We start from the raw sequence: 27,078 nt of genomic DNA, 5'->3' as shown, positions 1-27,078 counted from the left end.
GTGAGCATCCTTCGCCCGCCCGAAGTCGGCCTTGGGTGGGGAGCTATATGGGGATTGGCTAGTGAGAGTTCGAGTCCCGCCCACGGATGGTGACGACAGGCGGCGGTCCTGCTACTTAAGGCGTTGTGGCCTCGACCGCCCCGCCTTAGCTCCCGCGCTAGAGAGAAACATGTATCGTTTCCGATCACAGCTCTTCACGGGGATTTCAGCTGCCGCCATCGCCCGCTCTTACCCGCGCCGCTTCTCGCCTCTGTTGTTAGCCGAAGACTCGCCACTCAGCCGCCCGTCGCACAGACGCACGAGTAAAAAGTGCAGCTCCATCGGCTGATCCTCGCTAAGCTAGAGTTTAGGCGGCACCGGGCGTCCCACGATGCCGAAGAATAAGAAGCGGAACACTGCCCACCGCGGTGGCAGTGGTGGCGGCGGCTCAGGGGCAGCTGCAGCGACGGCGGCGACAGCAGGTAAGAAAGTATCCCCGCCGCCGGCATCCCAGATACCGGCCGGGTTGGCGAGTCGCTTAGCCTAGGGCACCCTGGGATTTGTAGTTCTATTCCTCTAGACGTATGCGTTGGCGGGGCGCTTGGCGTGGCCGGCGGACTACGCTTCCCAGCATGCCTTGGGGGCCGAACCTCGCGCGATTTGGATCTGGCGTGCGAACCGAACTCTTGGGCACCGGCCGCGGGGCAGGGAGAGGGACAGATGGGTTCTTGCCCTGAGAATGGGTTGTGGTTGGGGGTGACTGGGAGCTGGGCGGGAGAGGAAGTGTTTTCAGAGACTGGTACTGGCTCTCTAGAGCTCTTCTTCACAGAGGGTGGTGCCGAGCTCGGAGTTCTGTCCATGCTGTCACTGGTCGTCTTGGACCACTCGGCTCCAACATGGAGTTCTCGGGAATGCCAAACGTCCGGCGGGTTTGGACCGGCTCTTGCGTCACGCGGCCTGGGCCTTGCGCCGTGGGGCCGGGGTGACGCAGAGGAACCCATGTGGCATCCATCCCATTCGGCTGCCTTCCTGCGCATCCCGCGTGTGCACCTGGCCCGGCCGAGGCGCCAGAGGCTGGGGTCCACTGTCCCAGCGTAGACTCTGCTCCTACATTTATCTGGCACCCGCACAAATCCCGAGTCCCCGGCTCTGGTGCGACCCGTCGAAACCAGCTCCTACTCCCGGGGGCAGAAACTGCGTTCTCCTTTGTGCTATATTTTGTAGGTTCTCCGCTGGGAGTCTGGAATAGGCGGGAGTGGTGAGGAGCTCAGATTGCAGTTGGCCAAAAGTTTAGGGTTTTTTTTTTTTTTTTGATTCCTCTTTGCAGAGTTGAAACTTTTACTGGATGGGTAGGTGCTTAACTGAATTAATGATTTTTTAGTCCTAACTATACGGCTAAGAAAAAATGACTTCAAGCAGAAACTCCCAACGAGACACACCATACTGAAAGCTAGTGTTAAACCTGGTAAAGCCATCTCACTTAATAATTGCTTTGTTGAAACTTTGAAATTAAGTATTAAAATAACCGCAGATGTTATCACTTCGAATCTCTTAGCCATATATATTTGTGAACACAGTTGCCACTTTAACCCTCAGGCTGATATGCCTTCGTTCTTTAGCAAATAAATAGGCCAGTTTTTTTTTTTTTTTAAAGAATTGGAAACTGATATTTAAAAAGCAAGACGAAAAACTTGCGATTATGTATTATTTAATAATTGACAGTAGAAATGAATTATTATAGATGCAGTTCCCCCCCTTTTAATATCTTTATTTTGATTGAATGCTTGCTTTCGGTGTGTATGAAGTTGATTCTTGATCAAAATATAAAATACATCTAGTTGCTCTGTGTGAATTGATACCTCTTTACCTTTCTGCTTCGTCTTCTCCTCGTCAGAAGTAAACATTTAAATTCTGTCCAGAAGGTCCTTATTAATTTTAATTCTTCAAGTTTACCTTTTGTTGAAACAAACACAGAGATGGAGCAAGCTAAAGTCATTTTGAAAATGGTAATGGCCTCCTTGATTCGCTAAGGAACATTTATTCCCTTCTGAAGCTTCCTGTCCAGCCTCCTTCCTTCCTGGTACTTAGAGAATAATCTCAGGAGGCAATGGGGGGGTTGCCTTTGCAAATTTTACTTTGAGGTTCTCATTTGTGACTTCAGCAGCAGGAATACAATTCTTTGATAATTTATAAAACTGTACATGCTTTGACTGTCTTTGGAGTTTACACTAGAACTTGTTAGCTGTGCTTGCCTCTGATTGGGGCTTGGGGGTGAGATTTACTTTTTGAAAAGGTTAAATTGGTTCCACCTGAATATTACTTACTCAAATAAATAATAGTTGAGTAGAAGAGATGGAAAATTTTCACAAACTTGTACTTAAAAGTCTCTTACCTTACTGATATTTTAAAATGACATCTATAGAAGAAATGGGATTCATATGAAATCTTCACATGTACAACCAAGAAATAACCAACTTCTCTCTATTGTTTTGGGTTTCCCATTTAAATACTTTTTAAGTTAGTGGAGGGGGTCCAGGAAGCTAATAAAATTGACCTGTTGTTCAAGTGTGTGTGTTTTTCATAGTACTTATTTTGAAGAGAGCATTTTTAGGAAAGAACAAAGCCTTGTTAGTAAGTAAGCCCTTTAAGAAATAAGAACTTAATGTGTCTAAAGGGCCACCTCATTAATGGTACTTAGGATCACAAGGTGGATGAGTGTGACCTAGATATTAGACACTCATACAGGGTTTTTTCCCCTCGATTTTTTTTTTTTTTTTTTTTAAATGATCTCTTTCCCCTTGAGCTTTGGGAAATCATTGAAACTTAGAGAAGGGAGCTGAGTAACACCTGGATAGGACACTCTCTTTGACAGTTTAAAAATAGGCTGAATGTGAAAAATAAAAGATTATTTGTGAATAAATATTTGTAAAAATTAAGCTGATGACTCAACTATTGCCATGACTTCAGATCATGAAAACACATGAAGACAGATCCAAAAATAGAATATGATGTCATAGGTCTTTGTTTGTTTGTTTATTCTTTCCTAAGCACTATGATTAGGAAGTTTTGGTGTCTTGGCTTCATTGCTTATTCTTTATACTTCACTACTTTGATTGGCACACTTTATTCTCTTTTGGATAGCAAGCAGATTTGAAGGCCACTTGCTTCCTGTGTTGATTTAAAAATCTGCTAAAGCCTCATCTCTGTTTTGATTTTTTAAAGCTATAAAAAAGACAGCAACAGGCTTAATTATACGCAGAGAATTTTTGAGAAGCCTTTCTTAAGATTTATTAAATGATACAGATTTCTTGAACATAGGGACCTAAGAGATATCTAGTGCAATCTTTGATTGGAACTCAGAGTTAAATCAGGTGACTCATGGTCACTTTTGGGGTGGAATTGGGGACTTCTTTTAACTCAGTGCTCATTGCAATTGATGACTGAATAATCTTTCTATTAATATGAAGTTCCCACAAAACAAAAATAATTAGAAGTGACAGTGACTAGGAGTATAGATTTATTCCTTAGATTAATGAAATTGAGAGGAAGATTCTAGTTTAAAAGGAAGATTTTAAATTTTTAATAATAGCACTGATATTTTAAAACTTTTGGGTATATTAGAACCTTTCTTTTGAATGTGATTTGTCTAACAGGCTTTTTATGCTATATCAAATACCAGAACATCTTTTTAAGGTCTTAAAATTCGACTCTTAGTTGACCAAAAATACTCAGACAAACTGAAAGAGCTCTGTCTGTCTTCCCAGGGGAGTGACAGGAATGTTAACACTTGACTAGGAACAAATGTAAATGTGTACAGCCATCACAGTAGGAAAGTCATCATCCAGCTTAGTCACTAGTCACTACAGTAAAGTAGGTTTTTAAAATACTGGAGTCATTTCTGAAATTGGCATGTGAAAAAAGTCAAGTCTTGAGCATTGCTCAAGGTCTTCAAAGCAGATTCCCAATTTTGAGCACACAATGCTTACAATCTTTATCAGCTTGCATCTTGCCTATAATTCTTTACTTGCAAACATGAGACAACTCTGTTAAGAGGACTCTTGAGTAGATGCTTTCTCCAGTGGACTTGGCCCTGTGAAGTCCACCGTAGAGTGCTGGTAAGAGGAAGGAGGGCCTCTGTGCAGTGCTTGAGGACCATTTCATAGTCCTGCCTCTTAAGTGATTTGTATGCTAGTTCGCAAGACTTCTCAGCTCTTCTGTCTTCCATGACTTGGGAACAAAAATCCTGCAGTTCACTGCACTGGTATCATGTAGAAAGTCCATCAGAGCTCTTTGTGTTTTCTTACACATCTTACTAACACTAGTTCTTTTGTGATCAGTCTCTTCATCCAGTTGCTGTCGTCATTTTCTGTGCCATGTTGGATCCACTTATCAGCATCTAAAACTTCTATCTTAAACTTTTTTCATCCTCTCAATTCAAATTGTCTTACTTAAAACTACCATCCCACAACTCCTCACATTTCCCTTTGTATAAGACATGTGTAACCTAAAAACTAACCTATTCACCAGTTAATGTTATTCTCATTGGAAAATGCATTTTTCTTATTTTTATGTTGATCTATTTTTATTGTCTTAATGATTTGAAGTAATGGGGAAGTAGTTTTTTTATCCGTAATACTGGTTTTGTTTTACCAAAAATGGTCACATACTAGATGATTGATATATTTCTGCAGTTGATGTATATTGTAAATAGCTGGTGGTCTGAAATACATAGTAGGTGAGTTGACTTATATTAGGAATATTTAAGTGAGTTCTTTTGTTAAAAAAAAAATTATCTCTTAAGTAAGTTTGGGTTTTTATTACTGGCTTTAAGTAAGTTTTAAAATTCCCAAGTTAAGTATTTGCATATATGACAACAAAATCATTTACCTCCACCCTCTTTTACCTACTAGGTGGCCAGCATCGAAATGTTCAACCTTTCAGTGATGAGGATGCATCGATTGAAACAATGAGCCATTGCAGTGGTTACAGCGATCCTTCCAGTTTTGCTGAAGATGGTATGAGTTTTCAGTCTAGATTTTCGACATTAGATAAAAGGCTGTTAAGGTGAAGGAATTCTTGTAGCTAAGTATTCTATTACTTTCCCTATCTGCTTTTTTCTGATTAAATTACAAGTGGTTGGTTTTATTATTCCGTAGGGCCAGAAGTCCTTGACGAGGAAGGAACTCAAGAAGACTTAGAGTATAAATTGAAGGGATTCATTGACCTGACCCTGGATAAGAGGTGGGAATTACTGGAAGCTCTTTTCATTCTGGTTGATTTTGATCGGCCACCTTTTATATAAAATATGTGCAGTTATTTCTTTGAGCATTATGTTTTCCTAAAGCTTGATTTGTTTACTTTGGATATTTTAGTTTTTTGCGCCTTTGGACTTTTAATGTAGATAGGAGCATGCCACTAGAATTTAGATTAATAGACTCAGGTTAGTTGTTGTTCTAGAATAAGAGCACATATTTGTGTTTGATAATTGAAGTGTATTTGTTGAATTAAAAGTTAATCTTCAACTAGAAAGGATAGCTATTGAAAAATACTAAAGCCAAATTGTTTTCTTACTTAACAGTAACTCTAGAACCAAATTAAAACAAATGGAATTAAAAACCCCAGAAGATGCAAACAAGAACTCTGGACTTTTGTTCTGTTAAAAAAAAAAAAAAAAAAGTGTTTACTTGAATATGTAATGTAGAAGAACATGCCTTATACACTGAAACTATGAAATACTATGTGGTCATTTAATGTTGTGGTTATTAAATGAATAAGCAGAAAAATGCTATGATATGTAGTAGGGTGAGTTGTAGATGAAAATTAAATTATTATTTGAAAAGTGGTGTGAGCATGAAAATTATATGTTAAAAAATCTATAAATAGAAAAAATTGAGAGGAAACTAGTCTTTTACAAGTCTCATTGACTGATGGTACACTCCAGCTCTATCTTCTTTCTCTTACATTTTGTTTTAAATAGTGCGAAAACAAGGCAGGCAGCCCTTGAAGGTATTAAAAATGCACTGGCTTCAAAGATGCTTTATGAATTTATTCTGGAAAGAAGAATGACTTTAACTGATAGCATTGAGCGCTGCCTGAAAAAAGGTAATGTCCTTACTTTAGAGCCACAGTTACAGAACCTAAAAGGAATTTGCTACCTTCTGTGCAGTAACATTTGTTAATAACACTAAAAGTCTGGCTCACTCTTGTAACCTTGTACTTGACAGGGAATATATCAGTCTTGTTAAAACTCAAAATCAAACTTGTTAGCTTTTGAAACTGTAGTTTCAAAATGTAAAAATGTAGTAAGCATTTGAAACTAGGAAAGACTGGGGGTGGATTGTCAACTTCAGTTGTATTAAAAGAGGTGTTTGCCATTCTCTTGTACATAACAAAGGCTTGAAAACTTTTGTCAGATGTCAACAAAAAGTATTACTTAAAAAGCCATCCTACTTCATTTTTCTAAAATTAAAACAGTACCATAATTATCTACCTCATTTTCTTATTTAAAACATTGATCATACTTTTAATGACATCATTTCAGAATATCCCTTGGAATATTTGAATTCTTGAACTTTGTCATAGAGATTCTAGAATTCATATTAGGATCCTCTATCATCAAAGAACTTTTAAGAATAAAGAGAGACCTTAAAGATTAAGTCTAGTATTATCAAAGACTTTCAATTTTAGAAAATGCCAGAATTCAAAAGGTTTGGGGATACCAGCTTAATTATTTTGCCAAGTAAGAACATTTGTCTTTATTCTCATTTTCCCTCAGGTGAAAGCTTTGTCAAGAATGGGTGTTTGGAAACCTTTGGTCTAATCCACCTCTCACTGTGCAGAGAAATGAAAGGCCTAGGAAATTCAAGACTGGTCTAAAGTTATATAACTTGTTATTGGTATAGTTGATAGCAGAGCCAACTTCTTTGAGAGACTACAATGGCTGTGTTAAAAGTATTTATATTGAAACTGTATCCTATAAGGTAGTTGGATTAGACCTTTTAAAATTTTGTTACAACCTGCATAGACATTTAATTTATCAGATAATAACGTAAATTCAAAATTTGTGCAGACCCTTGATGTATACAGTTGTCAAGAGAGTTAGTTTACACTTATCTTTATATTAACATGCTTCCCTGGTGGCTCAGATCGTAAAGAATCTGCCTGCCGTGCAGGAGACCCAGGTTTGATCCCTGGGTCGGGAAGATCCCCTGGAGAAGGAAATGGCAACCCCCTCCAGTGTTCTTGCCTAGGAAATCCTGTGGATGGAGGAGCCTGGCAGGTACACTCCATTGACTTGCAAAGAGTCAGACAAAACTGAGTGACTTCACTCACTCACTCACTTATATTGGCGTATTTGTATAGTTTTAAAGACTCTGTTATTTATAGTTGGCTGTGCCATGCAGCTTTTGGGACTTTAGTTCCCTAACGAAAGAGTGAATGAAAAAAGCCCTCTACGGTGAGAATGTGGAGTCCTAACCACTGTGCCACCAGGGAATTCCCAAGAATACGTGTTTTTAATCCCTTGCTTATTTTAAACAATATTGGTGGAGGAGAGCCCTGAAGGTTTAGTTTACCTCATGGGCTGTGTACATCTGAAATGCTTGACAAGTTATTTCAAGAGCTCTTTGTGCACTATTCTGTGAGTTCATGAAGGATTTAGAAAGTCAGATTAGCTTGAAATGCATTATTTTGCTGACCTGTTACAGTACTCTTCTTTAAAATAGGTGTTAATTTCCATTTTACAGACGAGCAACTGTTTTGAGAATAAGAGTGATTGGTTGAAGGTCATTTGGCTAGTATGTGATAGATCTAGGATTCGAGTGTGGCCTGCTTCCAGAGTTTGAGATCTTTAACCTCACTAGATTTATAGGTCATGCCAAAGCGTTGAGCATACTTTGAGTTTCATAATTGGTAGATGCTATTTTGAAATAGAACAAATTTGGGAAATTGCTGCCTTAAGAAGTCTACTGAAAATGATTTGTCATAATTGCTGGTGACTTCTTTTATAGGTAAAGGTGATGAGCAGCGTGCAGCTGCAGCATTAGCGTCTGTTCTTTGTATTCAGTTGGGCCCTGGAATTGAAAGTGAAGAGGTTTTAAAGACTCTTGGACCAATCCTGAAGAAAATAATTTGTGATGGAACAGCTAGTATCCAGGCCAGGCAAACTGTAAGTATAGAATTTTTAATTATAGATCTATCTAGGCATGATACTCAGACCTTGTGATGATCTAGGAAAATAGCATCTTCAAAAATATAGAAGGTTTTATTATCATTTTATTCTCATTTGTTTTTTAGTGAGCAGATTCAATATGACAATTCTTTTCTTAAATTTTCTGATGCTCAATAGAACATCCCTTATAGAGCAGATTTCTACAGCTTTGAAATTGAAGATCATGTGCTTATATGAAGTACAGTGCAATGTTGATTTAGGACTACCCACTTTTTATTGGAGCTTAAACAAATGGTCTAGACAATGTTTATTGTGTAGTTATTTTTTTAATTCCAAGAGATGTAATGGAGTGTTGTTGTTGTCTTAATTCTGACCCAGAGTCCTCATTGAGAGGGCTGAGTGCTGGAGTTACATGGGTAGCTTTGCTTGATGTAGGGAACTCTGGCTTTTGAAATATTCATCTGATTTGGGGGGCTTGGAAAAGCTTTCATTTTCTGATTGATATTTACCACTTATATACGTAAGATTGTGAATTTTGCTGGAGGAGTTGGTTGTTGGTTTCTGTGAGGCTAAATAAGTGATTTAAATGATCACACAAAACATCTTTTGCTTTATCACAGAAACATGAGGCAGTCTTAGCGGATTTAGGAAGTGGATTTTAATCTTAATGGATGTTAAGAATCTTAAGAGCCTTAATAGATCATAAGGATTTATTGTTAGTGAATTTGAATCTTAAGCTGTTTTTCTAGCAAGAGAGCCAGTTTGTTTAAAACTTTTTAATACTAATTATTAGCCTCCTCTTTAGAGTTACTTAAGGTAAATGATGGGCTTTCCCAGTGGCTCAGTGGTAAAGAATCCACCTGTAGTCCAGGAGCCACAGGAGACTTGGGTTCTTTCCTGGGTTGGGAAGAACCCCTGGAGGAAGGCATGGCAGCCCACTCTGGTATCCTTGCCTAGAGACTCCTATGAACAGAGGAGCCTGGTGGGCTACACCCCACAGGATCGCAGAGAGTCAGACACAACTGAGGCAACTTAGCATGCACACACACGAGCTAAATGACATTACTCTATCAGGTAAACCCTGAAGTCTTAGTGGCTTAATAAAAGCTTACTCTTGTACATATCAGTGCCTGGTCAGGCCAGCAAGGTCCCTTGGCATATCCGTCTTGCAGCTCTGCCCTGCCTCTAGGTTCTTTTCAAATGACAGCAGTGGTAGTGAGATGAGGAAAGCTGGAGGACGGAGGCAGGTCACTTCTGCTGAGAGTTCCTTGGTTTACCAACTGTTTAGATGCTGGGAGGAGTCTAGAGGAAAAGGAGTAGGAGTTTGGTAATTTTATAGGAATCTCTGCCCCCCAGTAGTTAGTAATCTCTTTACCTTTCTGTTCTTCCTTTTTGGCTAGTTTCTTGCAGCTTTAGAATTGCTCGGGAGTGTGAGGGGTATTTGAAATGTTTTGACAGAAAACACTGTTGTTGGTATTTGGGGCGATCACTTAGTTTTGGTTGCATGTGAGTTGTGGTTGTCCAAGGCACTTTCTTCATCCTTCTCACTCTTTCTGTGAGTTAAAAAAAAAAGCAAAACTCTGGCATTCTTCTACATATTAGTAGAAGGAATCTTTATTAAATGAAGGCAGTTCTACTTTTTAATCTGCCATTTCTCTTAGGAGATGTGTTCTGGCTTCTGCTGCTTACTTAGGAGAGGATTACATATTGAAATCTTCTTTTACTGAAAATAATGCTTCAGCTACTTTCGAACTTTAACAGTGTCTAATTTTTACGATAACCTAATGAGAATAAAATAGTGGCAGCAAGCAGATTAACATTACAGGTGTCCTCATAGTACTGGAACAGAACTCGCTAAAATTGGGGGCATGTGAATGATGCCTTTAAAGACTTACACCTTAGTGGTACTTGGAACAACATGAGGGCATTTTAGTGATAATGTATGGAGAAAAGGGAAATGAAGAGTAATAAAACTTTATAAATTTCAAATTCTGCTTTTATATAATTAGCACAAGTGTTCTGAGACTTAATGGCTCCTATAATGTTGGAAGTAGATTATATATAAATATACTGAATCTGTTTTATTAGGTAGGTTTTTCCTTGGTAATCTTGGATGTCTTGTTGTTCACTTGCTCAGTTGTTTCCAGCTCTTTGTAACCCCATGGACTGCAGCACGCCAGGTTTCCCTTCATTGTCTCCCAGAGTTTGCTCAGATCCATGTCCATTGAGTCAGTGATGTTATCTAACCATTTCATCCTCTACCGCCCTGTTCTCCTTTTGCCTTCAGTCTTTCTTAGTATCAGGGCCTTTTCCAATGAGTCGACTCTTTGCATCAGGTGGCCAAAGTGTTGGAGCTTCAACTTCAGCATCAGTCCTTCCAGTGAATATTCAGGGTTGATTTCCTTTAGGATTGGCTGATTTGATCTCCTTGCAGTCCAAGGGACTCTCAAGAGTCTTCTCCAGGACTACAGTTTGAAGGCATCAATTCTTCAGTGCTCAGCCTTTTTATGGTCCAACTCTCACATCTGTACATGACTGCTAGAAAAACCATAGCTTTGACAATACGGACTTTTGTCAGCAAAGTGATGCCTCTGCTTTTTAATATGCTGTCTAGGTTTATCTTTGCTTTTCTTCTAAAGAGTTGGAGTTGGCTTGAAATGATCTGCTAGATGAATGAAGGAAGACCCAAGTGAAATGGAGTAACTTTGCTAAAGTTGAACTCTTAAGTTTACTAGCAGACCTTACTGGGTTTTAGCTGAAGCCCACTTCCCTTAACTCTTAACCCTGTTTTTTCCTTCTTTTTATACTATACTTGGGACCTAACATAGTCATGTAGCTGATGAGTTTTTCATGTTGAATTATAAAAGCAGGAATATGTAAAATTAGTAAGAAAATGGCAAAATTAATGTCTGACTTATTTTTTCCTTTTTTTAGTGTGCAACTTGCTTTGGTGTTTGCTGTTTTATTGCCACAGATGACATTACTGTAAGTAGAGAGCCTTCTGAATCCAGTTATTTGCACATTTCTCATTTAAGATGGTAATCTTATTTCCTGCTCTTATGCATTAGGAGCTGTATTCAACTCTGCAGTGTTTGGAAAACATCTTCACCAAGTCCTATCTCAAAGAGAAAGACACTAATGTTATCTGTAGCACCCCTAATACAGCACTTCATATCAGCTCACTTCTCGCGTGGACATTATTACTGACCATATGCCCAATCAATGAAGTGAAGAAAAAGCTTGAGGTGTATGTATTTTTTGTTCTTATTTTATAAAAACAACATTTATTGATATAATTGGTTGCGTTCACATAGTAATGACTGGCTGTTCTCCAGGCATTTCCATAAACTTCCAAGTCTCCTTTCTTCTGATGATGTAAACATGAGAATAGCTGCTGGTGAATCTTTGGCACTTCTGTTTGAATTGGCCAGAGGAATGGAGAGTGTAAGTATTTGATGGTAAAGATGTCACAAGAACCATTATTCTGTCATTACCCTCACAATTAAGAATTGAATGATAACTCAAGAGCATGGCCCGCTTGAGAACCTAATGATTGGTTGTCCTGCTTCTTGGCAGTGATGATGTAATACTTAATAAGAGCATAAACCAATACTGGTTGGTTGGTAGAGCAGTATTTGAGTGCAGTTCATTATACTTAATCATTGCTGCCTATAGAACTGAAGTTAAAGTACACTCTTATTACTCATGGAGAGTTGTCCTGTATAATCTTTTGGATCTGCTTAGATTTCTCAGACCTGAGGCACATTAAGGTAATTTAGGCACTTACAATAAATGTTAGACAAATGGATGAAATATGATGTCAGTGTAGGTTTGGGATTAAGTTAGATGAGTTTAGTTACCGTCATGTTTAACTTTTCTAAGCCAAGTGTGTTATTCGTTCAGTCCTGTTCGACTCCTTGCTATCCTATGGAATGTAGCCTGCTAGGCGCCTCTGTCCATGGGATTCTCCAGGCAAGGGTTGCCATTTCCTTCTCCAGGGGATCTTCCTTACCCAGGGATGGAATCTGGGTCTTCCGCATTGCAGGCAGATTCTTTACTGTCTGAGCCACCAGAGAAGCCCTTTCTAAGCCACAAATGAAAATAAACATGTCCCTTTAGCCTGGGACATGTGCTTTGTAGTTCTCTACTGCTGGCCACTCATGGTTGCTTTTTTTCTTTCTTTTTTTTTAATACCACAATTTTGCTTTTGGGGGTATTTGAGTTTGTGGTAGGTGACCGAGAGATGATCCACCATCCTGGTGGTATTCCATGTTTAGCACTGAAAAGTCCTATGTCCTGAAGCCCTTTGTCTTAGGCTAGTTATATGGAACAGTTGGTCACCCTGGTTTGTGACCTCTCTTGTGAATCTTGGGTTACTTCCTAGCTGCTTTTCAATTTAAGGAGAAAGATTATTTTCTGTAATGACACTTTTCTGCAATTAAAGAAGTTAGTTAACAGTGGATAATTCTAAATAAGATTAATACATGTTCTGAGTTGCCTTGGTTTTTCACATTCCATTATTGGCCTGTGTTTGGCTGCCCCCCGCCTACCTTCCTTATTTTGAAAGAAAGCTGGTATGAATTAAAAGTAAGTTATTCACACTGTCAGTAGCTAATGAGTCTCCATATGTGAGAAATTGGACTCAAGTTTAGCAATCCATTTAATTTTATTGAATTAGTTAATAGCACCTTAACCTCAAGGCACGGAAGCCAGGTGTCCTAGTTTTTAATCTTGTATTCCTCTACTGACTAGAAATGGTAATTTCTTTTCTTTTTCCTTTGAAATACATCCTAAAAGTGAACTAATGATGCAATTTAAATTATATATGTTGAATTTGTTTAAATTTGCATAAATGTAAATAGTATTGCCACCTGCATATCTTACCTTCTCTGACTTAATAAATCATATGTGATAGTCAAGAGAAGTCACTTAAACATGTTTAATTTGACCAAATCCTTGTCAAACACAAAAATGAACTGTGTTATAAAACAGAACGAAAGTGTTTTGTTTGCTATTTTTGTTAAGTAAGTTTTGTATTTGTTTATTTTTTAAAATATTCATTTACTAATTTGGCTGCCTTGGGTCTTAGTTGTGGTTGGTAGGATCGTTGTTGCAGCGGGCAGGCTTCTCTAGTGGCAGGCGGGCTGCAGAGGACACAGTCTCAGTTGTGGTGCACCAGCTAGTTGCCCTGCAGCGTGTGGGCTCTTCACTGACGAGATTGAAGCCATCCCCCCTACATTGGCAGGCGAAGCTTTCCACTCCCCTCCCTTCCCAGCTTCTGCTGGGCAGAAAGCTAGTCCCTCACTCTGGCTTGGGATGGCAGGGTATCTGGCTCACAGACCCTAGTTTTGCCTGGGACTCACGTGTGACCTCGTGGGGCAAGTTGGTTGCCCCAACTGTCACCTGGCATGATAGCCCGGCCCTGCCACCCTCACAGGGTTGGTATGAGGTCAGAGGGCTGATCCAGTGAGCAGGGGGGCCCCAAGCCTCTGTTAATGTGACCCGAGGCCCTAGTACCTCTTTAGGGGCTACATCTCTGGCTTATGCATCAAAGCTTTCACACAATGAAAACTTCTGAGTCTTTTTATGACCTACAGGTACCTAGCTTCAAATCCCAGCTCTACCACCCCTCTGGGACCATTGTGAGTCATTTATCCTCTTACACAAGAGGATAATAGTCCTTCTACCTCCTGGGGCACCCTGGAAACACTTGACACAGAGCTGGGCACATGGCAAGCCACACATGAAACCTGTAGCTATTCCTACACTGTTAGCTGAATTGCATGTCATCTCCCCCTTGCTAGTAGTCTAGTAGTAGCCTTTTTAGAGCTCTCTAGTCAAACTTAAACTAAGAGAAGGACTATTTAGTGGATAAAATTATAGGTCTGAGGGCCATGTGATAAACTAGTTCAGGAAATTGTACCAAAATACAGTATTCTCAGACCGTCCCTAATTCTCTCTGTTCCATCTTCCACCTAAGCTGACAGGGGCAGTGCTTCAGGACAGAGATACAGTGGAAGTAAAATCTGAGTACTCAAAACACATTTCCCAGGCCTTAAATTGCATGCTTCTCACTTCTTGATTTTGTTTGTAGGATAACCGGATCATGTAAAAATGTCTCTCATACCCTGACATTCTGCCTCAATTAGCAGGAGTGAAAAGAATAAAAGTTTCTGTAGTTGAATTGTCAGATAAAACCATTCTGGAAATAGTAGTCAGCGCTTTGCAGTGAAGTGGGGAGGGATCAAACTGTTTTAATGTTTGGCTTCCCTATGGTTATTTCTTAACACTTAGTACAGCTTATTTCATTTTATTTACAATCAGTGCTCTGGTGACTACTATATAGAAAATACTAGTTTAGGGCATGATTTTTGTGACCATCAGCATCTCATCTTGTGTACTTGAACTCTTAAGTTTTCTATGGTTTCATTTCATTTTAATTCCACTCAACTTTTGAAACCATTTAACTTATTACAGCTGTTTGAAATAATTATCTTTAGACTTGTTTGAAGCATTTAAATTATTATACTGAAACAGACTATCATAAAAAAACTATAGCATAATGGATATTTATGTACTGTGTTTTATGTAATTTTAGAATATATAAATATATTTTACTTAGGCCTTACAATAAACTTACGAGATGTGGGTGGTATTAACTATCCCCTTTTTATATCAGATTCCTCTGATTAAAAAAATGTCTGCTGGGAGATAAGATTCTTGAGAACCACTGGCAGTGATTCCCAGTGCTTAGAACAAATTATGGTAATGCATAGAGTCTTGTTAATTTTTGGTGTATTCTCCCATATATATGTTTAAATCTTCCATACTTTTTTTTTTTTTTGAGAATAATACAAAAGAACTAATAGCCAGTGAAATAAGCAGGAAACTGTTAGTCCCTAAAATGTACTTGTTTCTACAAGTAAAACAATTATTTTATTTTTTTTTCTGCACAAAGGTTTCTTTTTATTCGTAACATAGGCAAAGTTATTTAAGTCAATAAATTTTTAAGGATTTTCACACGTTCTGATTCTTTCCACTGCCAGTCACCATAGTTCCTCCAAAGTTGTCATCTTCAAGGCAGCCCTTACAAAATGTTCTGCTCAGTCCACAGCTGTGATGTCTTTAAGATCCAGTTTCCTCAAGCAGTTCACTATAGGATCCTGTTTAGGGTCAGGAGATGGGATGTCTAGTTCTCTAAAAGCTTATCAAGTTCAAATCATATTAATTCCTAAGTTATCACACCCTAAAACTTGACAGAGATCATTGGGATATGCCAATACCTTTGGAAAATCCAGACACTGTATTCCGAAAATAAAAGCCTAAGAAAAGGAGCCCATCTTTGTTTGTTTTATGGCAACATTAAAATTGAGTACTAGGATCAATACAGCTGGTAATTTAAAAGCTTATTTAACTTTATAGCCCTGGAAGCAATCTTTATGCTCATCAATAGACACCCATTTTATGAATCATGTTCCTTCTTATCTGTATCAAAACTCATACTGAACAATGAGTTGTGGGTTGCAAAAGAGGACTTACTTTCGAACTTGTTTGTAAGTCTTTGTCCACAAATTAAACAAAAACAAACACAAGTGCTAAAAACAATTCTTATTTTGTTATGATGGAATCAAATTTAGTGAAATATAAATACAGACATCAATATAACATTGAACTGTTTTAATAATACCTTTTCAGTTTTGGTAACCGTTTTTCTAGATGAAAGTCTTATTAACAGGTGTCATTTCCAGCTAAGTCAGCCATAGGAAGTTGAATTAGAACATGAAAGAAAACATTCATTAGAACAGTTAAGAATATACAATCTCTAAAATACTGACAATAAGAAAATACTTGTACTTAAAAAAATAGCTGTGTTGATTTCAAGCTTATTTTCCATGAGTATAATAATCTTTTTCATTTTAGGCATTAACAGAAATTTACATCTGTACCTTTTGAGATTTGAACAATTAATAAATATATACAGTACAATGTGAAGAATGCCCGAAATAAGAGTTTCTTGTTTTAATAGAATAAGTTAAATGCTTGTTACCACTAATGCAAAAAAGGTTAATAACTAGAGCTGGAGATGTCTCACCTTCTGTCTGCTTTAGTTTTGGTCAACTAAATAATTCTGAATCATCGCTTAGTTTTTAATGTGTTGTAAAATTTAGTTAGAGAATAAAAACACCCAAAATAGACTTCTTAAAAGTATAGCCATTTAAACTGTAATAAAGAAGCCTATAGTCAACTTAAGGTCATAGCAAATAGTAATATATTTGTGGCTTCCCTCCAAAAGGAATTAAAATATATTTCTTTCTGAAATAATTTAATCACTTGAGTTGTGCACCTGATGTAAATACTTGGTTGTTTATTTGAAATGTGGTCAGTGAATTAGAAATTAGGAGCTTTAAAAAGCGTTACTAATAGCTTGCCCTTTTGCTATAAAGAAATTTGGAGTTCTGGGGATATGCACCTTGGGGTCTGAGGAACCAGAGGGTAGAAACTATATTGGTTTATGTGTATCTGACTGTCACTGAACTTGGAAGTCCCAGTAACGTCTTGAATACAGTTGGAACACAGTTAAGTGTTAGTTGAGTGTATCTGGATATACTTAGAAGAGGAATGTTCATTATTTGGTGGTAGTGTATCATCTTGTAGACAGTATTTCTGGATTAAATTTTTACATGTTAATAAGTGTTTTTCTGACCAGGACTTTTTTTATGAAGACATGGAGTCTTTAACTCAGATCCTTAGGACTTTGGCTACAGATGGAAATAAGCACCGGGCCAAGGTGGACAAGAGAAAGCAGCGGTCAGTGTTCAGAGACATCCTGAGGGCGGTGGAGGTAGGCTTCTTAATGCTTTAATAGTTAATTAATTCTTTTGAAAATAGATTGTTTTAAGCCAGACTTGTCAATTGAGTGATTCTGCTGATTGAACTTCACCTTTGAGCTAAATAATTTCCTCATTTCCTCATTTTAAGACTGAGCAAGTTTTTAACAACAAAAATGAAAAAAACTTCTTTCTTTTTAAACAAAGGAAAAATTAATTCTGATGTTATAAAGGTTTATTTTTTTTTTCTTTTGTTGATGTTGAAAAAGATAAAAAAGATTCATAGTGATAGAAATATACTTCACTTTGGTGTACTTGCCATCATTCAAGACCTGGTGCTTATCATTAGCATATAGATACTTAGTATTGTATGAATAGTGAATTATTTTTGTAAATAGTAAATTATTGCCTATCCCTCAGTACCTTTAAGCAGAGACCTTTGTGAGCTCCTTGGGAAAGCTAGGTGCTGAAAGCCAAAATAACAAAACCCAGCATATCATTTTCTGATGCTTGAATCCTTTCTATAGACCTCTAACCTGCTTTAGCCTACCTGGCAAATAAATTGATTTAGAAACCTTTAGGGCTTATAGTGCATGGTTAAGGATAAGTTTCTTCGATAAATGTTAATAGGGCATTTCTTTCAAGAATATTAGTAAAGAGTCCTTCAGTGTGATATGTATGAAATTTTAGAATGGGCATTTAAAGGAAAATACTAAAGCCCCTCTCAGATCCAATTTTCAAGTGTTCCAATGATTCTTATGTAGCCTGCTTAAGAACTACTCTCTTCATTTTAATTTACATTAAAAAAAGTAAAACCTAGGGTATAAATTAGTATACAGGTCCTCTGTGATCTAAATTTTTGGTTAATGTTAATACTAATTGCTTTATTATAATATTTTATGTTTACTCAGGTAATACTTTATTCAGGATGTTTTTTTAAAAACAAAATGAGAGGAAAAAAAACCCTGACTTGAACAGACCTACATACATACTAAGCATTGATCTTGTTGGTCTTAAAATTAGTGAGGTAAAATCCCCAAATAAGCAAGTGATTTTCTTGAGTGGAATTTAGAAACAAACTATTCCTGTATTTAGATCCTATAGCCTCCAAAAGATAAAATAATGACATGTTGTAGATTTTCTGGATTATAGCTGATTTCTAATTTTCTGTCTTTGGATCCTCTCTGGGTAACAGATTTTAAGGTCAGTAGGATTCCACAGACTCTGTTAACAAGTCCCTCAGCCAAGGCCAGTCATGGTGGAAAGTACCGAGTCTCTTGAGAAAGATACGTGTGAAATCTCGATGTGAACCAGTTTTAACAGGCCTCTTGTCTCCTCCCTCTGCCCCCCCACCCCCTCTGCTATCAGTAGAAGTGAAAGCCCTGCGTTCGCCTCATAATTCTGTCCTCTGGTGACCTCGCTCCCAGGCCTGACCCACCGTCTCCTCTTCATCTCATTTCTGTTCCTTCTGTGCCCTTGGATTGGTTCCCTGTCCTCCAGCTCAGCTCCAGTCTACCTGCGTGTGTCAGAGCTTTCCTCAGTGATCTTGTCTCTTTTCTTATATTGAAACCCAGCTTTCTTTGAGGGACTCTGCTTCCTTGTTGGATCTTGTTCAGATGCTGCAGACAATGGTCCATTTGGGGTGTGGTTGTTTAGCCACACCATTTCTTTTCATCCAAAAACCCATTTTGAAGTTCATGTATTAAATTGGTAAACATTTGATATGTTGGTGCTTTGACATACAGTTTTCTTGTTTCGGTCCCAGTATAGGTCTTAAGCAGTAGAATTATCTTTTTAAGGAAAAATGGAGACCAGAGGAATAGTCAAAAAACAGCAAGTAATAACTCTGGCATCTGAATGCACTGTACTGTGCCGTCTTTGAGGGCCAAACACTGCGGAGAGGTCCAGAGAGGGAACGGAAAGTGTCAGTGAGATTTGTCACAAAGGACGTGACCTTTGTAAGACCGGCTTCAGTAGAATGAAGGGAGAAAAGCCAGGCTGAAGTAAATTGAAAAGTGAATGGGAGGTGAAAAAGTGGAGATAGTGTGTCTTGACTTAAAAAACATGGCTGTGATGGGAAGAAGAGGGCTGATGACTGGATTGTGGGAGGGTTTGCTGTTTTAAATGCTAGAGACAGTTTATGGGAAAAGGAGTCAATGGAGAAAGGAGCCTGTGAAAATAAAGTGAAAGATTTGTGGTATGAGGCGTTGAAAGAATGATTAGCCTTGAACTGGGGAGGAGGGTCTGTCTGATTTAAGAGAGAGGAATAGGTAAGGATACACGTGAGTTTATAGGGAGTTCTTTCCTGGTGTCTCTGTTTTCTGAAATAAGAAATGATGAAATGATAGAATTCTACTGTTTTCTCATTGTCGTTGTTTTGAGCTGTTGTAATAGCCCAAGCACTCTATGTGCTTCACAAAACATGCTTATACCTGTAATAATTCTATGTGGTAGACGTATAGATGGCCTTTATAGGCAAGGGAACAGACCCAAACAGGTTAAATTACTTGCCAAAGTCACAAGCCCAGGGAGTGGCATATCCATGTGAATCTAGCATTCACATTCTTTTTTATTACATGAGATCCTGTGTCTGCTGAGAGAGGTGGGGACAGCGGTTGGATTGGTCCCACCCAGTCAGGTCCCATCGCTTTGTTCCTCCTGCCTCTGTGGAAATCACTTCCTCCCTTCTGGGTTGTGTGAGCATGCTCAAGTCCCTCAGTCCTGTCTGACCCACGGACTGTAGCCCACTAGATTCCTGTCCATAGAATTTCCCAGGCAAGGATACTGGAGTGGGTTGCCATTTCCTCCTCCAGGGGCTCTTCCCGACAGGGATGGAAACCATGTCTCTGAGTCTCCTGCATTGGCAGGTGGATTCTCTACCACTGCACCACGTGGGTTACTCTTCCTTGTTCATGATTTATTAAAATATAGAGCACCTATTTTGTTTTTGTCTCAAGTTCTGTCAGTATTCTGGATTTCTTCTCTGTTCATTTGGAAAACCCTATCCTGTATTTGTTCCTGTTTCCATTTCACTTCCACCACTACCTCTTCTCCCCCCATGGTTATACTTTAGAAATTGTCTTCCGGCAAAATTACTCCATCTCTGAAATTGTAAATGTTATCTCTCATTTTCTTAATAAGGATCTTCAAAGGCCCTCTGAACCCTCTGGTTGCTCCTCCTTTTTGGTTGGTCTGTTAGTAACACCATTTGTCTTTACTTCCTTTCCTAGATTTCTGCTTCCCTAATTTCACCACTGGCTTGTGGGGGCATCTTGTCTTTCTGACTTGTCCTATAACCCTCCCTACCCCCAGTCCTAAACCAGTACAAATATCTGACTTTTCCAGTGTTTGTTGAGTGCTTTTGAAATGAAAAAACATTCACAAGAAGGTAGTTTTGCTGTGTCTACTGCAGCTAGACAAATTCTGCACTCTTTATGTAGGATAGTACTTCTGCTTTCCAGTCTATTCCTATTTCAGGGATGGAGGTATTGGTTTAAACCATACTATTCATTTCAACATGTATGTGTGTATTTAGTAATGTGGGTTATGTAGGATCTCTTTAGATCATTTTGGTTCCTCTTAAAATTTTTATTCTTCTATTGACCAGGAACGGGATTTTCCAACAGAAACTGTTAAATTTGGTCCTGAAAGGATGTATATTGATTGCTGGGTCAAAAAACATACGTATGATACCTTTAAGGAGATTCTCGGATCAGGAATGCAGTACCACTTGCAGGTGAGTGGGTGACATCCTTTCTGTATGTTTACTTTTAAATTTGAGAGTAGTTTTGAATGTACCTCACTTCACTGCTTTTGAAATTAGTTTGAATATACAGACTGTTTTCAGTATATGTTATGTTCAATAGCAAATGTATTTTTGAAAGTTAAGGTGAATAAATATGAAGCTGTCCTTTTTGTTTTTGTATAGTGTAAACTCGGTGGAGCATCTCTGACTGTTGGAGCACTATTGACATCTCTGTAGGAAAGCAACTAGTTTGACATAGCTTTCTTGAACTCAGGGCATTGGGAAACAAATTGGTCTTATGAGAAACAGAAAGAAAATAAGTGACATACGTTCATATTTATAAACTCCACGTAACTTCTGTTAACCAGATTTCAGATTTCAGTTTATGTAGTAAAAAAAAAAAAGAAAAACTGATGTTTAATACTGAGCCTTATTGCCTCTTTTATTTAAGTCAAATGAATTCCTCCGCAATGTATTTGAACTTGGACCCCCAGTGATGCTTGATGCTGCTGCATTGAAGACAATGAAGATTTCTCGATTTGAAAGGGTAGGTTTGGTTTTTGTTTTCAGGAGAACTGAATGCACAAAAGTGGAGCCAAAGCTTTGATTCTGCTAGGTGACAGGCATTTAGCTATGTCTATGAACTATATTTAGTTCTCCATGGTGTTTCAGACAGCTCGACTAATAAGTATAGAAACTTTAGTTCATTTAGAGTATGGAGGGTTAAGACGAGAAATTTTTATCCATAATCCTATTAACATAAAAACTATTTTCATTTTTTGTTTCCTTTTGTTCTATGAAGTTTATATATTTAAGGATAAATATTGACAAAAGTGCTTTCATATCTGATGACTGAGCCTAAACTTAGTCAGTACCAGATTCATTTTACAGATGAGAACAAATGTGCTTAGAGAGTTTATAACATTAAATAGTGATTAATATTATTTGGCTTCTCCAGTGGCTCAACATTAAAGAATCTGTCTGCAATGCAGGAGACCTGTGTTCAGTCTCTGGGTGGGGAAGATCCCTTGGAGAAGGGAATGGCTACCCACTCCAGTATTCTTGCCTGGAGAATTTCATAACATTTCAAAAATCCATGTTATTTTTTTTTTTTTTACTAAGGTAAAGTTCACGTAACATAAAATAAAGTGTACAGTTCAGTGGTATTTAATACACTTACAGTGTTGCACAACCATCACCACTGTCTAGTTCCCAAACATTTTCATCACCTCAAAAAGGAAACTGAGGTTCATTAAATATTCACTCTCTGTTCACCTCTTCTTTCCTCTCAGCTGCTGATAAGCAATCACTCATGTGCATTCTTTCTCTGTGGATTTACCTGTGGTGGGTATTTCACAGAGAATCATATAATGTGACCTTTTGTGACCTTTTTTTTTCACTTAGCATATTGTTTGGAGAAGGAAATGGCAACCCACTCCAATATTTTTGCCTGGAAAATCCCATAGACGGAGGAGCCTGGTAGGCTACAGTCCATGGGGTCGAAAAGAGTCGGACACAACTGAGCGACTTCACATCACAGCATATTGTTGCCAAGTTTCATCCGTAATGTAGGGTGGTCAGTACTTCAGTCCTTTCTGTGGCCGAATAATCCTCATGAATGAGGTGTATGAATGGTGTATGAATACACCACATGTTTATCTCTGTTAGTTTATGGACATTCGGCTTGTTTCCACTTTTGATCCTTTTAAATCGCGCTTTTTTTGAACATATATGTACAAGTTTTTATTAGAGCACCTGTTTTCAATTCTTTTAGGTATATACCTAGTAGTGGAGTTGCTCAGTCATGTGTAATTCTGTTGTTTAACTTTTTAAGGAACCACCAAACTGTTTTCTACAGTGCTGCAGTGTATTTTACTTTCCCACTAGCAATATGAGAGTTCAAATTTTGACATCCTTACCAATACTTTTTTTTGTTTTTATTTTCCTTTTAAGTTATAGTCATCCTAGTGGATGTGAATTATTTTATTGTATGTTTATAAAACCTTTATATTTAATTATTTTGATGGACATATACTTGATTGTTGGGCATTGTAAAATTTTCTAATAAATACAGAGATTTTTACATTTATTTCTCTTTTGGATTATTTCTTGGATAAAGTCCTTGCATGGGACTATAGGGCTTGATTATGATTTTTTGAGATGTATTGCCAAATTACCTTCCAAAATTATTCTACTACTTTTAATTATTTTCAGTGTTGAATGAATGCATGTAGCTATTAAACATATTTGACAGCATTGGTTTTATTATTTAAAAAATTTTCTTGACATTTTATGTTGGATTTTTTTTCATACAGAATCGTCATGAACTATCATGTGTTAATCTTCTCCCTCACTCTTTGTGTGTTTTAAACATTTAAAGTATACCTAAAGTCAGATTAGTTCATTTCTTTCCTTTCAGTCCGTGGCGACCCCATGGACTGTGGCCTGCCAGGCTTCTCAGTCCATGGGAGTTCCCCAGGCAAGAATACTGGAGTGAGATGCCATTCACTTCCTGCTCAGGAAATCATCCCAACCCAGGAACTAAACCCCGGTCTCCTGTATTGCAGGTGGATTCTTTATACCACTGAGCCACCAGGGATGCATATGTATGGTTTCACTAGTACTTAAGTGCTTATAAGCAAGTTAGTTCTCTGCTTCTTCCTTTCCCATTTCTCAGGCTTTCATTTCAGCCTTTAGTTTTTTCCTAGCACTTTGGTTTCAGAGTGCTAAGTAAAATGCTTATACAGCTATTTCTCAATTTGATAGGTAAGGATTTCTGCCTTCTTACTTCTCCCCCCACCCCCCCTTTTTTTTTCTAAATCAGCATCATTGTTTACATTATAATCCTTTTTTTCTTACTTTATAAGAATATCTAAAACTTTATTGGCTCACACATATTTTCCTTTTTTTCCATTTCAGCATTTATATAATTCTGCAGCCTTCAAAGCTCGAACAAAAGCTCGAAGCAAATGTCGTGATAAGAGAGCAGATGTTGGAGAATTCTTCTAGATTTTTAGCATTTGAAGACCACTTTCTAATTTCCCTTTTTTTTTTGTAATTTTAATGTATTTAATCTCTAGAGACAGTTTTTATCTTGGTCAACAGATAGCTTTTGTAGTAGGGGTTATATTATAATTTAATGTATATAGTATTGCAGATGGTAAGTCCTGATTATTGAATATTCTTTGTATATATAATCAGTAAACATAAATAAATTGTAATGTTTGGTCATTTTTTATTTATGCAAAAAGCAAGCATAAGATATTTCACTTGATTTCATGATGAGAAAAACTGTTAGCCAAAGTTAAATTTCTTATGCTGTGATTGTCAGAAATACTGACTATAATGATATAGATAAAGTTTTTAACTTAAAGATCTTACACAGATGAGTTCAGGATACAATTTTGGGAGCTAGATATGGAAAAGCTGCTGTTTTTTTCAATTTTAAGTGGAACCTAATAATTTTCTCACTAGGATCAACAAAAGGAATTATACCATGCGACTTACAGCTACACTTACAGGCCAATCAGTCCATCCGTTGTTGATGATGAATTAATATAAGCCAGAAAAGTTGCTAACCTTGACCACTGAGGGCAGTAACACTAATTTTATCTGCTGTGTAAGACCTTGTGCTCTTTATTTTGAAATAAAGATCTTTTCACACTAAAGGTGCTTCTTTTCTAGTAGAAGAAACATTTATGAGTTTATGTATAGAGTTCAAAATGATAAAGTGGGGTAGTGAGAGTAAAACAGAACTTCCTTTTGTATATTTGGAAACATGAAAATAAATGAAAAAAATGGTGCAGTATATTGTTGACATTTCAGCTACTTCTAAGACCATTGTTTCTTGGTTGTCCCATGAGATGCATGAGATGCTTTTTTTTTTTTTTACTTTATGGGAAGTTGTAGGCATTTTGACAATGTACTAGGATTTTTTATTATAAAACTTTATGTTAAAATAACATTGCATATGTAATACCTGCAGTTTAGAATTTACAGATTTCTTTATATTAATGTAGTAAACAGTAATAAGAGGGGGGTGGAAGCAGCATGCAAATAAGGACCAAAATCCACAGAGGTATTTTTTCTAAACTAGTCTTCCTCTGCCACATCTTCACCCTCTCCTGGAAGGTCTGATGTGCCCCCTATTGGCTGCCTCATGGAGCTGTTTCTGCTGCTGGGAGGGTGAATTCCAGCCCTCAGATACAATGCAATGGAAAACAAACTTGGAATCCCAAATCTGGGGTTGCATGTTGTCACCTCTTTATATTCCGAGTAGTTTAGGACCATGGAGAAGAGATTGTAAGTAGTAGTTTTTCTAAATTTTCAATTTACTCTTTATATATTTTAGAACATTAATGAATTTTTATTAAAGCAATGTATAGTGGTGGTTTAGTCACTAGTTGTGTCCGACTCTTGGCGACCCCACGGACTGTAGCCTGCCATGCTCCTCTGTCCATGGGAGTTCCCTGGGTAAGAATACTGGAGTGAGATGCCATTCATTTCCTTCTCAGGAAATCATCCCAACCCAGGAACTGAATCCTAGTCTCCTGCGGTGCAGGCGAATTCTTTATACCACTGAGCCGCCAGGGATGTATATATATGGTTTCAGTAGTACTTCAGTGCTTATAAGCAAGTTAGTTCCCTGCTCCTTTCTTTCCCATTTCTCAGGCTTTCATTTCAGCCTTTAGTTTTTTCCTAGCACTTTGGTTTCAGAGTGCTAAGTAAAATGCTTATACAGCTATTTCTCAATTTGATAGGTAAGGATTTCTGCCTTTTTACCAACCCCCCTCCCCATTTTTTTCCTAAATCAGCATCATTGTTTACATTATAGTCACCATATTTTCTATTCATTTCTGAACCGGATGGTTTCCTGTGCTTACATTACCATTCTCAGGACATCTTGTCTTGGTTTTATACACACATCATTTAACTCTTCCACAGTCCCAGTAAGTCTGCAAAACTCCTCTTTAGTCTCTTTGTCACATAGTGCCCAAAAGAATATTGAATTCTTTGTTGTTTCAGTCTAGACTACCTTCTCTCATCTGAGTGTACAGCTGTTGCCTGAGGCTCCATGCTGGGATCTGTTTTCCACTCAAGTTGGATTCCACATCTGGACCCCATGTCTTTGCTATTAAAGTTAAGTCAAGTCACTCAGTCGTGTCCAATTCTTTGCAATCCTGTGGACTGTAGCCTACCAGGCTCCTCCGTCCATGGGATTCTCCAGTCAAGAATACTGCTGTGGGTTGCCATTTCCTTCTCCAGGGGATCTTCCCGACCCAGGGATTGAACCTGGGTCTCCCGCATCACAGGTGGATGCGTTACCCTCTGAGCCATTACTTCCCTGTTAAAATGGAGTGAGTGAAACTTCTGGGAATGAGTGTGTGGGAGGTCAATTATGTTGAAACTTTACGTGTCTAACAGGTACTTTGGCTTGGTATATAAAATTCTAGGTAGAAAACCAAACTTGGAATTTTGAAGGCATTGCTCTACTCTAATTAAAAGTGTTGCGACAATGTCTGATGCAATTTTACTTTGTGATTTGTTTTGTTCTTTGAATCTGTCTCTGCTGTAAAAATGTGTGGTACTGTGTTTTGGTAGACTGGCGATCTGGGAAATCCTAAGTTCTTGACACCAAACCCCCATCCTCCACATAGACACATGCACATTGTCTATGAGCTGGAACTCCCATGAAATGGTAGAGCTGCTGGATTGAGCCTCTGGCCTTACTTCTTTTTCTTTCTGGGAGAGATTGTAACAGCTTTCAAATCTTGCTGTTGCATTATATTTTTAGCTAACATGAAATTACCTGCCTGTATTTAGCTCCGTACTTCACTGTTGCCTTCAGTTCCTGAGCCTACTTGAATTCTATAGGGTCCATCACTTACTCAGCAGTGATGGTCCTGTGACTGTCTGCTAAGCTACATACCAACCGCTCTCTCCTTCCTGTATTCAATACATTTGCTGAAATCTTGCTCAGGATTGTTACCTCCTATGTTTATTATTATGGCTCTATAACTTTTATTCTGCCTTTTTGATTGGAATTTTGGGAGGAAGAAGTAGTAAGCAAGTATTAATTATACATTAAATTTATGATTATATATAATATATATTTAATATATATATTAAATATATAATATTAAATTATATACAATATATATTTTAAGTATATTTAAATATAAATTAATTATATATATAAATATATATATATTTATAAATATAAATAATATAGATATATTAAATATATAAAATTAAATATTAAAATATAAATATTTAATCACATATAAATATATGATTAAATTATAATTATAAAATTATATTAAATATACATCAATTTTCATGAAATTGATGAGTAG

The 27,078-nt window shown here is 37.7% G+C and overlaps 2 protein-coding genes and 1 non-coding gene across 3 annotated transcripts; 2 read left to right on the top strand and 1 right to left on the bottom strand.

The window, feature by feature from the left end:
* LOC136170828 (uncharacterized) lies at positions 1-328 on the top strand. The gene has a single exon (XM_065939333.1). The coding sequence runs from the start codon at positions 170-172 to the stop codon at positions 326-328; it is 159 nt and encodes a 52-aa protein (XP_065795405.1). The 5' UTR covers positions 1-169.
* IFRD1 (interferon related developmental regulator 1) lies at positions 239-24,390 on the top strand. Its single transcript, XM_065939331.1, has 12 exons — positions 239-461; positions 4,890-4,994; positions 5,136-5,220; positions 5,957-6,081; positions 7,989-8,146; positions 11,084-11,134; positions 11,218-11,396; positions 11,485-11,593; positions 16,857-16,991; positions 20,585-20,713; positions 21,174-21,269; positions 23,642-24,390. Exons 1-12 carry the CDS (start codon positions 371-373, stop codon positions 23,729-23,731), a joined length of 1,353 nt encoding a protein of 450 aa, XP_065795403.1. The 5' UTR covers positions 239-370; the 3' UTR covers positions 23,732-24,390.
* Positions 15,620-15,746, bottom strand: LOC136171296 (small nucleolar RNA SNORA40). Its single transcript, XR_010663836.1, has one exon. It is a non-coding gene; the product is annotated as a small nucleolar RNA SNORA40 (small nucleolar RNA).
* Positions 24,391-27,078: the final 2,688 nt, after the last annotated feature.

Source organism: Muntiacus reevesi, chromosome 6 (assembly GCF_963930625.1).
Source record: "Muntiacus reevesi chromosome 6, mMunRee1.1, whole genome shotgun sequence".
NCBI lineage: Eukaryota > Metazoa > Chordata > Mammalia > Artiodactyla > Cervidae > Muntiacus > Muntiacus reevesi.
Note: the sequence above shows the minus strand (reverse complement) of the source record. Positions and strands in the feature narration are given on the sequence as shown.